Source organism: Callospermophilus lateralis, chromosome 13, assembly GCF_048772815.1.
Source record: "Callospermophilus lateralis isolate mCalLat2 chromosome 13, mCalLat2.hap1, whole genome shotgun sequence".
In the NCBI taxonomy this organism is placed as follows: Eukaryota; Metazoa; Chordata; class Mammalia; order Rodentia; family Sciuridae; genus Callospermophilus; species Callospermophilus lateralis.
In genome coordinates this window covers 38,580,240-38,592,658 of record NC_135317.1, presented here as the reverse complement: position 1 = coordinate 38,592,658, position 12,419 = coordinate 38,580,240, and the positions used below count along the sequence as shown (strand labels likewise).

Genomic DNA, 12,419 nt, shown 5'->3' with positions numbered 1-12,419 from the left:
TTTGGATAATGATGACCATCACATTCCACCATCATTAATAAAACCCCCTGCCCCCTTCCTTCCCCTTCTACCCCCTCTGCCCTATCTAGAGTTCATCTATTCCTCCCATGCTCCTGCTCCCTATCCCCCTATGAATCAGCCTCCTTATATCAAAGAAAACATTCAGTATTTGTTTTTTTTTTTTTTTTGGATTGGCTAACTTCACTTAGCATTATCTTCTCTAACTCCATCCATTTACCCACAAATTCCATGATTTTATTCTCTTTTATTGCTGAGTAATATTCCATTGTATATATATGCCACATTTTTTAATCCATTCATCTATTGAAGGGCATGGCTGGTTCCACAGTTCAGCTATTGTGAATTGTGCTGCTATAAACATTGATGTGGTTGTGTCCCTGTAGTATGCTGTTTTTAAGTCCTTTGGTAGAATACCTGCTCTTTACCATGGTCTGCAACCCCCACCTAATATGGGACCTCCTCTCACATGAGCACTGCTTCCTGCAAGTGCTCCATCCCAGGAGGACCCTGCCCACGGCTTCTGTTATTACTGGCAGTTCTTTCTGCAGCTCTTGATTCCTTGCTCAATTTAAATGTCATCACTTCAGAGTGGCCAACCTTACCCCATGTTGTCCTTCCCCAACATCATCTTGCATTGTTTCTTATAATCAAAATGCATCTTATTTCTTACTTCTTATTTGCTTTTTCTGGTTTCTCAACCAAAAAAAAAAAAAAAGTAAGTCCCACGGATGGGGGAACTTTGGATTATTTGCTGTGATGTCTTTGGCACCCAGAACCATCCCACCTACCATGACCTCCTGCCAACACCTGAGGGATTGGATTCTTGCAAACACCTTGCTCAAAATCGGATTTTTTTCCCCTTCTCAATAGTTTTCACTGTATTTCTAAAATTAGTATTTGTGTTTGGGGAGCTTCAGATATCAAAATCCTAAGAGAACTTCAGAACAGCCATGACCACTGACGTTATGTTAAAATGCTAGGATTATATAAAATGGAGATGGTTAGTCACTTCCAAAGAAAAAGTAAAGTAAGTTTTACACTAGATGGCACTGTCTCTCCTACTTAAACATTTCAGCTCATTTTTAGAGCTAGGAGAGACTCAAAGAGTTCTATAATCTAAAACCCCTCATTTTGCAGAAGAGTACATTTGCTAAGTTTGAAGTAAGAGGCTTTTCCCCCATAAACAAGTTAAGGTTTCATTACAATCATTTCTGTCTTTATGATCACAATCCTATTAGCAAGCATGAGTCTTCTGTGTGCCAAACTTCAAATGTGTAAAGCAGTTTCTATACCTTCAAGGTGCAGAGAGAAACCAGAGAAAGGAAAGGTTCATAAATTAAGTATATCTCTCTCTCCTTCTCTCTCCCCATCTCCACACATGCTTGTGTGCACAAGTGCACACACACACACACACACACACACAGAGAGAGAGAGAGAGAGAGAGAGAGGAAGGGAGGGAGCATGTATAAATCATATAGGGAAACACGGATAAAGAATGGAAGTGTGTTGGGGTTGCCAGGGTCAGGAAAGACTTCACATAGACATTTAAGTTGGCTCTTAACAGTAAGAAGAGACCTTCCAGATCTACAAAGGGAACAGGCCTCCCAGCGAGCTGGAACACTAGGCTGAAGACCTGGATGTATGAGATACATGGCACCTGTGTTTGATGGGACTGGAAGCTCAGGCGAGAGAACAGGAGAAATGAGGAAGTGCCCTGGACAAGGCCATGAAGTTCTCTACCTTTTGAGCCAAGGAGTTTAGAACTCACCCTGTAAGAGTACTGAGATCTGACTGAGGCTCTCGATAGATAACTGTAAATGTGAAGGAAACCGAGAGGGAGAAGCCACGGCTGGATAGAAAGGAGTTATGTCCAAGCCTAGCCCTATGCTGCTGTTGCATTTGTTAACTCTCTTCCACAATAAGACTTCCCCTAACTGAACTGAAATAGACATTGGTTGGCCTCTGGACAACCAATATGGGTGCCTGGACTCCTCTGCAGTCAAAGCCAAGATATTCTGCCTCTCCTCCCCGACCCTCTAAGGACACCATTTTTCCCACTATGGACTTTTGCAGAGTAACTCTACAGTGTGCTGGAGGGGTGCACTGTGCAAGACTGGGGAGGACACAAAGGATGCCCCCAGGACCTGGATGATCACGTGCAGTTACACCCTGTCTTCTGGGAGCCCACCTTTGCTGGCATAACTGCTTTAGACCTGGAGCTTGAATTATGTCCTAAGTCTTGGGGATGTGGGTAAATGCTGAGAAAAACGGTGTGTTTTCTCACCTTTTAAACTCTTTAATATTATTAGACTTTACTTAATATCTAGAAGGAATTGAGCAAATAATTCAGTGAAGGACAGTCTCTGAGGACAGCTACTTTAAGGGCCCAGAGTTTACCTGGCCATCAATTTGTGAAGTTGAAGAAATGGGAAGGAAATTTGGGGCTTTTAATTTCTGAAAACTTTAAATGCCCAAGAACAACAGACTTTAAAATTGGAAATTAATTATTTTTCAAAAGTAGCAGTAACTCCAGACATTAATTTTCTTAGGATGGTATCCTTTACTATCTCCCAGGATATTGAATAATAGGAGGACTTTGATAGTCTTGTAGAATATTTCTAAGTTGCTTCTTAGAGTATCTTCATGGATTGTTTCATCTTACTGCAGAACCTCTAACAGGGTCTGCTTGACAACACACTGGGGCGTAAATTTGGCACGGAGAAGAGAATACAGAGTCATTTTTTCAGGTGTGGGGCTGAACTCCAATCTACTTTAGAACCTTCTGAGGGAAAAAAATGTGCTAATCTTAGTGATCTCAGGAAGAGCCACAAGGAAGCAACGATTAGAACCAGCTCCAATACAGGTGTTTTCATAGTATGTGTTAGTTTTTTTTTTTGTCCCTCGACAACATACCTGAGATAATCAACTTAAAAGGAGGAAAAGTTTATTTTGGCTTCTGGTTTCAAAGACTTCAGTCTGAGGTTTCTCAGCCTTGTTGCTTTGAGCCTATAGCAAGGAAGAACATCATGGCAGGAGAACAAGGCAAAGAAGGCTGCTCCCCTCATGGTGGTAGAGAAATGAAGAAAGAGACAGGAAGGGGCTGGCATCCCACTCCCTGCCTCAGGGGCATGCCCCCAACGACCTAAGTTCCTTCCACTGAGCCCTACCTCTCAAGGATTCCACCACCTTCCAACAGTGCCACACACTGGTGATCAAGCTTTTGACACATGGGCCTTTACGGGATATTCAAGGTCCTCTAAGATAGCATTAAATATATATATTTTAATCTTAATGCTCTTTTCCAGTGCTTGGAGCAATATCTGGAATAAAATAATCTCAAATTAACATTTATTAATGAGTGACTAAATGAATGAATGAGTGAATGAATGGTAATGAATCTGATGTCTGTGTGAACTGCTGATCCTCTCCTTAAAGATGGATAGTGCCTCCTCCAGTGGCTGACCACAGACCAAATGGTTAAGCCAGGGGTTGAGACAGAGGTTCCCAGTGAGGTCGGTACCAGGCCCTCGGGAGTGTTTTACACAAGTGTGATGTTTTCTGGGTTTATAACTGGCATTATAACAATAACCTGGAACTGTGACTGGCAGTTAGTGTTCAGAAGCCACATGGCTGAAGCCCACAGGACAGTTAGCATAGACAACTTTCCCTCCAGATGGAAAAGGAAGACTTATAAAATATTGGAGATGAACAGTGGCACTGATCAGGCTGAGGACATGCTGGGGGACTTTAGGTGGAGCCACCTCTTTTCTGCTGGATCCCTGTTTTCTTTGCATAGAAAGTCAGTTAGGGTCACAGTCCTCACCCTCTCTGCTGCCACACCACTGAACACCACAGGAATATCTGAACCCATCAGGGGTTTGGTGACAAGAAGCTGGCATGAGACTCTATAGTACCCAGCCCCTCCTTTTCTCCTTAATTTTGGTAGCCAGCCTCCTGCAAGAGTCACAGTTTTGTGATATTCCTCCCAATTTTGCAGAGGGTAACAACTGGGAGAAGATTCCACTTATTTCATAAAACCCCGCTGAGTCCCATGGAGGAAACCTTCCCTGAAACCTCAAATGAAGCAGGACGGATCCTCTTCCGCTATTCATTTCTACATCGTTCATATTCTGCATTTTTTGGCACATGGCAGAATAATATATCTGCTCACATGTCTCCTCCACTTGACTGACAGCTCCTGGGAGCTTTCACTCCTCAAGTTAAGTCTTTAATTCTGCACATCTCCAGTGCCAGGGGCAATGGCTGCCAAATAACCTCATGAAATGAATGTGATGTTGATGTTAGTAGCAATTGCTTAGTGAAATACACAATTCGCTATGTACCACTATGTATCTTACACTGAGTCAACTCTTTCAAAAACAAGTTATAGAATTATGAATGAATAGTGGAACTGGTATGATTTAGCTTGTATATCTACCTATAGAGTTGAATTAGGCTAGCTTTTCTAAATTGTGACTTTAATATCTAAGAAACAATCTAAAAGGAATCAAATATCCCATTTATCACAGAAGATCTCTTTAATAGACACCTGTCAATTTCATATTCCAAAGCTGTTTTTTTTGTTGGCCAGTTACCAGAAGTAGGAAAAGCTATAAATTAAGGTAAATTGCTATCCCAAACAGGAAAACAAGAATAGATTTAAACACAGTATCTTTAGGAAAAAAATATATTTTATTATGAAGTTAGAAAATACCTTACTGGTTTTGATGTTGCTGTTTCTGTTCTAAATGACTTGAAGAAATTCTGACAATTACAAGCTGTTATATGACAATATCAAATCACACTGATAGAAACCGTCTTGAGAGCAAATTCAACCAACTCCCCTCCTAGCAGACCATACCAAGGACATCCAAGATGAATTGAAATTTGTAGTTTATATGTGAACTGATTATTTGTAATATTTTAAGAAAAGGAAATTCCATATCTTCTATCTTATCTAGAATTACTCAAAGGGATAAAAGAGAAGTCAATTTGTTAATGAATTATGTCAAGCACAGCACTGAACCCTCTAATATGAATTATTTTCATGCTCAAAATAGCCATGCAAGGCAAACATCATTATGTTATTTGTTTTTTATAAATGGAGTGATAAGAAACCAGGAAGATAAAGAAATTTGGTAGCAAAATTGAGTTTGAGTCACCATACTGTCGGGTTCTAAAGCTTAGTACCTTTAAGTAAAACAAAGGGAACTCTTGAAGTCTTAAATATCAGTTCCAGGCAATTCTGGTCATTTTGGTCTCATTTTAGAAAAGGAGAATTCACCCAGAGTTGGCATTCCTATTATCTCCAGAGTTTCATGAATTCCCTTCAATCTGGCCACTGTCCCAATATTTTATTGAAACAGTTGTCATGAAATGGAATGAGTTTGTTTTTCAAATCTTTCTTAGCCTCTAATTTGTAAATTTCATTGCATGGATCACCATCCTTTGGAAAAGAATCTTCCCCTTGACTCCAGCGACATTACACCATTCCTGATTTTCATCCTGCTTTTGTAGTTCATTTATTTCTTTTCCTGCCACCTCCAAGTGGGTACCTTTTCTGGAAACTGAGAGCAGTTCCACACTATCTAAGAAACCAGTGCTTCTTTTGATTTAAGGAATGCTTAATTGCTGTTTCCTCTATTCATGGAGCTATCTCCTTATAGCAGCTTGGTCTCATTCTCTACACACTTCAATCCCAGATGTCTGTCACCAAAACCACCAATCCCTTCTTACCTTCTTAATAGTACTTCTTCTTCTTCTTCTTCTTCTTCTTTTTTTTTTTTTTTTTTTTTTTTTGGTGTCCTGGTCATGGTGCTTATCACAGTGAAAAAATAAGGACTCATGTTTGTATTTCATCTATGACTTTTCCTTCCCTTTATTTTAAAACAGGTTTCTTTAAAATGTAAGACAATCCTAGAACTTATAAATTTTTCTTGCGCCTGTCTTGCTCTACCTGATTCCACCCTCTTCTCACCTAAGAGTGAATTCTCTCTCCCAGGAGCCTTCCCAATCCCCTCTCCTTCCAATCCACCCTGAATGCTTATTCCCAGTTACTCTTTCTTAAAAACTGCTCTCATCAGATTGCTGACTCATTGGAAAACTTTCAACCTGTTTGTGTTTGCAGCTGCATAAAATTTAAATTCATTAGTTTGACTTCCAAGAACCTTTGTAATCTGTGTTTTCTCTACTTTAAGCAATCTCATTTCTTGTTACTTTAGCAATATTCTGCTCCAATAAAGCCAGCCTTTTTGCTCTGTAAATAAAATACATCTTTAAATAAAATGCACATTCCAATTTTATGCCATTTTTTAATGTTCACCTTGCCTAGAATTCTCTCTTGACTCAAGTAAGTTTTTCCTCACTCTATGAAGTTTCTCTTTTTGTAGTGCTTGAACCCAGGACCTTGCACATGCTGGGCAAGTGCTCTACCACAGAGCTATGCCCTCAGCCCCTTCTCTTTCTCTTAAACTTGTATCTTATTCCAAGCCTGTACCTAATGCATTAATTAACACTTTGATGGTTATTATCCTGAACTAACTGATCATGGTAGATTTGCATATGTCATCCCTTAATTTTCCAATCAGACTTAAGATCACCATGGAAAGAAATCTTGCCATTGATGTTGATTTTCCCTTTAGAGTATATATATTGACTAATGCTACTTAACACTAGTAATCTGAATTTATATATCCTGATACATACAATAATTTAAAACTAGAAAGTCATTTAAAAATTAACAGAGAAGTCTCTTGTTTTACTTTTTAAAAAAAGAATATAAAACTGTTTATTGACCACTGGTCAACAGTATTTACAATAAAGTAAACAATATAGTTGGGTAACACTCTGATTACTACACAGTCATTTTCCTGGCTTGTGTTGAACCAATATTCCAAGTGCTGAAAAGATTGAGCCTACGTGTAAGGAATGAGTTGGGGCAAAGATAAAGCCATGCAGGTCAATAAATTAGACTGTAAAAATTTGCTCACCCATTTATGTGAGCAGGTTGTAGATTGCCAACATCTCTAGCCATCTGATTAGGTTTCCACGAGCCAAATCTCATGACATTCCATGAATCATGATGTTTTAACACACAGATTTCAACTTTTTCAAAAAGGAATGGCTAACTAGAGGAACCCTTAAATGTCCACTTAAGTCTTGCTTACCTAAATAAATTAGGATTTGTCTAGTTTCCTTATCTTGGAGAAGTTGTTAGTAGTGATAGTATTTTTCCTTTCCAGAGTTTTGCAAATAAAACTGTTGCCTTTATGTGACTATAGATGTAGATTTGGTGTGGCTTCTTTCAATTATCCAATTTAAACTGCCCAATTGACTACAGAATCATTTATTTAAGCTGAAGTGTTATGGCTTCAGGGAAAAATTTCAATTAATTTGAAGTGCCTTATTTCTTGGTTTACTTTTTTTTGAGGGGGCGATACTGGGGATTGAATTCAGGGACACTCAACCACTGAGCCACATCCCCAGCCCTATTTTGTATTTTATTTAGAGACAGGGTCTCACTGAGTTGCTTAGTGCCTTGCTTTTGCTGAGACTGACTTTGAACTCGAGATCCTCCTGCCTCAGCCTCTGAAGCCGCTGGGATTACAGGTATGGGCCACTGCACCTGGCTCTTGGTTTACTTTTAATGTTATTTGAAAACTAAGATATTTTTTCTACATAAAAGTAATAATAGAAGTAAGTCTAAAAACTTAAGAAATAGACAAATTAAGGGATGATTACTTGCACTGCAGACACTGTCATTTATTTTAGAATTCACCGAAGGCTCTTTGAGTATCTCTCTCCATACAATGAATCTTCCCATAGATCACCTCTTGATGAAGAGGGAACTGAGTCTCAAAGCAATTATAAAAGCCACACAGAATTTTTGAGTCATCCATATTAAAGATTAACTTGATATGAGGATGTAGCATCTGTAATATTATATATTGCATCATTGAAGAATAATTCATTGCAAAAAAGCAGTAGTACTAACCATTCCAAGACTTTCTAAAGGCTTCTTTTGGAATATAGTATCCTAAAGCCTGGGATTACTTCACACTGCTGTGATATAATAGTCTTACCTTTACATAATCATAAAGACACCGTTGTGAAGTGGTCATTGTCTCCAGAGCAAACGTATTGAAGGTGAGTTGAATGAGTTTGTTTACAGGTGCTATTATGAACCATGTGCAGCTTAAGCCTTTGTCATATTTTCCATTTGAATCAGAATCAGGAGAGACAAAGGTGCCACTGGAAACTGTCAGATAACCGCCACATCCGTGTTGTGGCCCTGTGAAAACAAAGACGTCACTATGCAGACCAAGCAGAAGAAATTTCGAATTTTATGTGAAAATTTTGTTTTGTTGTTATTTATTTTCGTGGTGCTGGCGATTAAACCCAGGGGCTTTCTACCACTGAGCCACACTCCCAGCTTTTATCATACATATTTTCTTATTCTTTTAAGACAGGGTCTTGCTAAATTGCCCAAGCTGGCTTGGAAGTTGCAATCTTCCTGCATTGGCCTCCAGAGAAGCTGGGATTATAGGAATGCATCTCCACCCATGGTGGAAGGTTTTAAAAAGAGCATAGCTTCCATTTTTCTGTCACACCTTTATGAACATTATCATGGAGCTTCTGCAGGCTTGGGCAGGTGTCTTTTCCCCTTGCCTGGTTCATTCTTTAGTTTCTTCTCTCTTCACTCCCACCATAGGCCCTGAGTCCCCTCCTTATCAAGGGGACATGGTTACCTAGAAGAGTGATTAACCACATTTGGTTTTATGTACAGTTTTGGAACTCTTGTGTGATTTATTGAAGTATTTCCCAACCTCGAAAAATCCAATTTTCTACAATATCAAGTATTTTGCACAATAAAACTGGTGGAGAATGTGAACATATTTTATTTTTATGTTCCACTTTTATGAATACTGCAACACACAAAATTGAATTTATGAAGGTTTACTCAACACCCCAAGATAACTGGATCCCAACAAATTTTTTTTTATTCAAAGAGTCTGATAAAAAGAGGCTGAGAAGCATTTCACACTATAATCTAGGTTATATTAAACATTAAACCACACTCTACCTTTTTTTTTTTTTTTTTTTTTTTTTTTTTTTTTTTTTTGTGCTGGTATTAGGGATTGAACCCAGGGCCTTGTGCATGCTAGGCAAGCACTCTACCAACTCTACCCAGCCCCTAAATTATACCCTATATGTGATTTTTTTTTTCTTTTCCCAAATCAGGGACAAAGAGAAAGCTGAAGAAGAAGAACTTCAACTAGGGAAAAATTGTCTACTTTGAAATAAAAGTTTTATAACAGAATAAAAATACAAAAGACAGAGAAAGAATACTCTAAAAATGACTAAACCACCTATTATAGAAACATATAGAACAACATCTTTGGAATATTGGATTTAGTTTTGTCCACTCCACAACCTAAGAAAGTACCTCAGATATGATGTGGGAAAAGCATAAAGAGAAGAAAAACTTACAATTTTAAAAGAAACAATGGGGAAGAATGTTGAGGTTTGGATATGAGGTGTCTCCCTGAACTTAGAGCTCCTGTGTTAAAGCAGGAAGTGAAAGAATTCGTTTATGATAGCTGTAATCTAATCAGTGATTAATTCATTTGATAGATTCATGATTTAAAAGGACTACAGTCCTTGGTGGTCACAGTGGGTGGGTAGGGTATGACTGGAGGAGGTGGGTCACTGGGGGAATGTCCTTGGGGATTCTGTCTTGTCTCCCTGGCTTCCCTCAACACCCTGTTATCTTCCCCTCTTACTTTCTCTCTATGCTTGGTGGCTACCATAAGGTGAGCAGCTTTCCTCTGCCACACTCCACAGTCACAATGCTCCATTTTGCCTCAGGCCCAGAGCAAAGGAGTCAGCTGACCATGGACTGAACCTCTGAAACCATGAGCCCAAAATAAACTCTTCCTCCTCTAGGTTGTTCTTGTGCAGGTATTCTAGTCAAGTGATGGAACTGTCACTAACACAATGAATTAAACTCAAACAGTCATAGTAGGAATGGAGATTCAGTTGGTGCTCAAAGGAACACCCATAAAGCTTGTAAACTACACAGATATAGGTCATTACCAGTTCCAAAGTTAAATTTCATTGCGGTTGGCGTTCTATCTCTCATTCCAATTACTCATCTGATAACACTGAAGGGATTGCTTTCAACATTAGGGTGCACTAAGATTTTGTACTTGGATCTTGGCAGGAAATATTAACAATGGCAGCCCTCCTCCATCCTGATCACAAATCCAAAGGAGGGCAAATGTATGGAGTTACTTTCAGCATAGGTGCATTCTTCAATAGGTCAGGTTGCCCTCTCCAAAGCTTCTAAGTCGACTAAAACGGTAGAATATTGTCACAGTCACACATTTTCTAGAGTTAAAAGGTCCAGTCATTGAAATATACACATACAATATTCACTCACAAAAATTACTCTGAAAGCTAAGTAATAAATGTAGCTGCACTCTTATTTTGGAACCATGCCTGTGAACTCCTGAAAGTACTGGAATTTAGACAGCTTTTATTTCATCATAGACTGTACTTAAGGAAACCATGGAAGCTTATTGGCATGCCTAGCAGAACAATTACTTTAGGTATAATTAAATGGTGAGTTTATTTATTTATTAAATATTTCTTTAATATTCAAGTAAGTATGTAGAGGATTGAAGTGGAAAAAAGATTAATGGTAGTCCATAGAATTGACAACCAAGGAAATAATAATGATGTAATGTAGAGAGTAATCTATGTCTTTAGAGAAGCAGGCAAAAACTTGTAGTTTTGGAAAAAGAGAGAGGTTATTTCAGGCTATGTGGATCTAGAATATTCCAAGGAGGAGGTTACATTTGATTTTAAGGATAAGTAGAAAAAGATTAGATAGGAACAGGATTGAGATCAGCAATTCCAGGATGAAAGGTTCATATGACCAAAGGGTAAATGGATAAGAATTTATATTTTATGCATAGGAAGACATGATTTTTGTCTGAGAAAACAATAAAAAACAACATGAAGGATGAAAATGAGGACGAGGATTAAGACACGAGGATCAGTTATTCCACAGAGGGTCTTGAATGCCCCATCGTGGGATTTGGCCTTCAGACTCTGTGGATAATGGAGATCCACTTGAAATGTTTATCAGAAGAGCATTAGGAACAGAATATACTTTCTAGTCGAGTTTGATCTAAAAATTAATCTGTAGCCATATTTTACATGTAAGGGAAGGGTACTGGAGGAGGCGAGACCATTAAGAGGATGTTGCCACAGTGTGAGGTCACAAGGGACAAAACAGAGTGAGAGGTTTATATGCACTATTTTATTAGCCTATCAACTTTAAAAACCAAGTGTTGTTTTCTAGAAGTTCAAGCTCTAGATCTTATTACTACTTGTTTATTAGTTGATGCCAACAAGTTAATAAGATCAGTATGATAATCACACTTGGTCACAGTGATAATTAAAATTATGCCATAAGGTAGACACAGCCTCATTCCACAGAATCTCAGAACAAGGGTCCTTAAATTGTTGGCAAGCACTGTAATGGACTGAGTAGCAAACTGGCCTCTTTCTAATTCTTCAGTGCCTCCATGTTTAGTCTTTCTGTTTGCAGTGTTCCAGAAAGGACAAAGTTCATTTTTTCTGACCTCTCCACACCAGCCTTTGCCATATGACTTGCTTTAGAAAATGAGTGTTAGTGGTCACGAGGAAGGCAGAGGCCTTACGCGTGCTTATCATTTTTTTTTTTTTTTTTTTTTTTTTTGGCAAGGCATTTTGTGCTTCTATGATCCACTAAAAGACCCGACCCTGCTAACTGCTGGTCCAAAGTGAAAGTGGATTCATGTGAAGCAGACCTGAACCCAGTCTGAAAATTACAGCCACGCATTGCTAGCAGACAGACTGAAACAGAGGCAGGCAAGCTAGTCTGCCAACCCATATGTGATAAAAATAAACACTTTTATTATAAGCCAATAGCTTTTGGATGGGAAGGGTCAACCAATACACAGACAAATGGCTTGTCAGAGTTATCAAATTATAATGTAGCACATTGCTTAATTCATAAACTATACACACAGAATAAAGATGGAGAACTAGCACCATTATCAGACAATTCTGGCCAAAATAGTCAAATAATCGAAGTCAAAACAATATTATACAAGTGAAGTGGTGTTCGTGTGGTGCTAGAAATGGTAATCACTGATTTCCCTGCGTTAGTATCTAAACATGGTACAGCTGCTCCATGCGTCTGCTCTTTCTACAGCAAAATGGAAATTCAAGTGTATGTATCTTTTGGGAAACATAAAGATCAATACTAACAAAAGAAGGCTGCTTCACCCAAAAGTGCTGCTGCCATGATACTATTTCTGTATTTCAATGATAGCAGGATAATACAG

General features: G+C 38.6%; 1 protein-coding gene across 1 annotated transcript in view; it reads right to left on the bottom strand.

The window, feature by feature from the left end:
• Positions 1-12,419, bottom strand: part of Cubn (cubilin) — a 274,311-nt gene that overhangs the window by 17,892 nt on the left and 244,000 nt on the right. Inside the window, exon 60 of the mRNA XM_076831399.1 lies at positions 8,103-8,311. Coding sequence (XP_076687514.1) covers positions 8,103-8,311 — 209 coding nt within the window. The remainder of the gene's footprint in view (positions 1-8,102; positions 8,312-12,419) is intronic.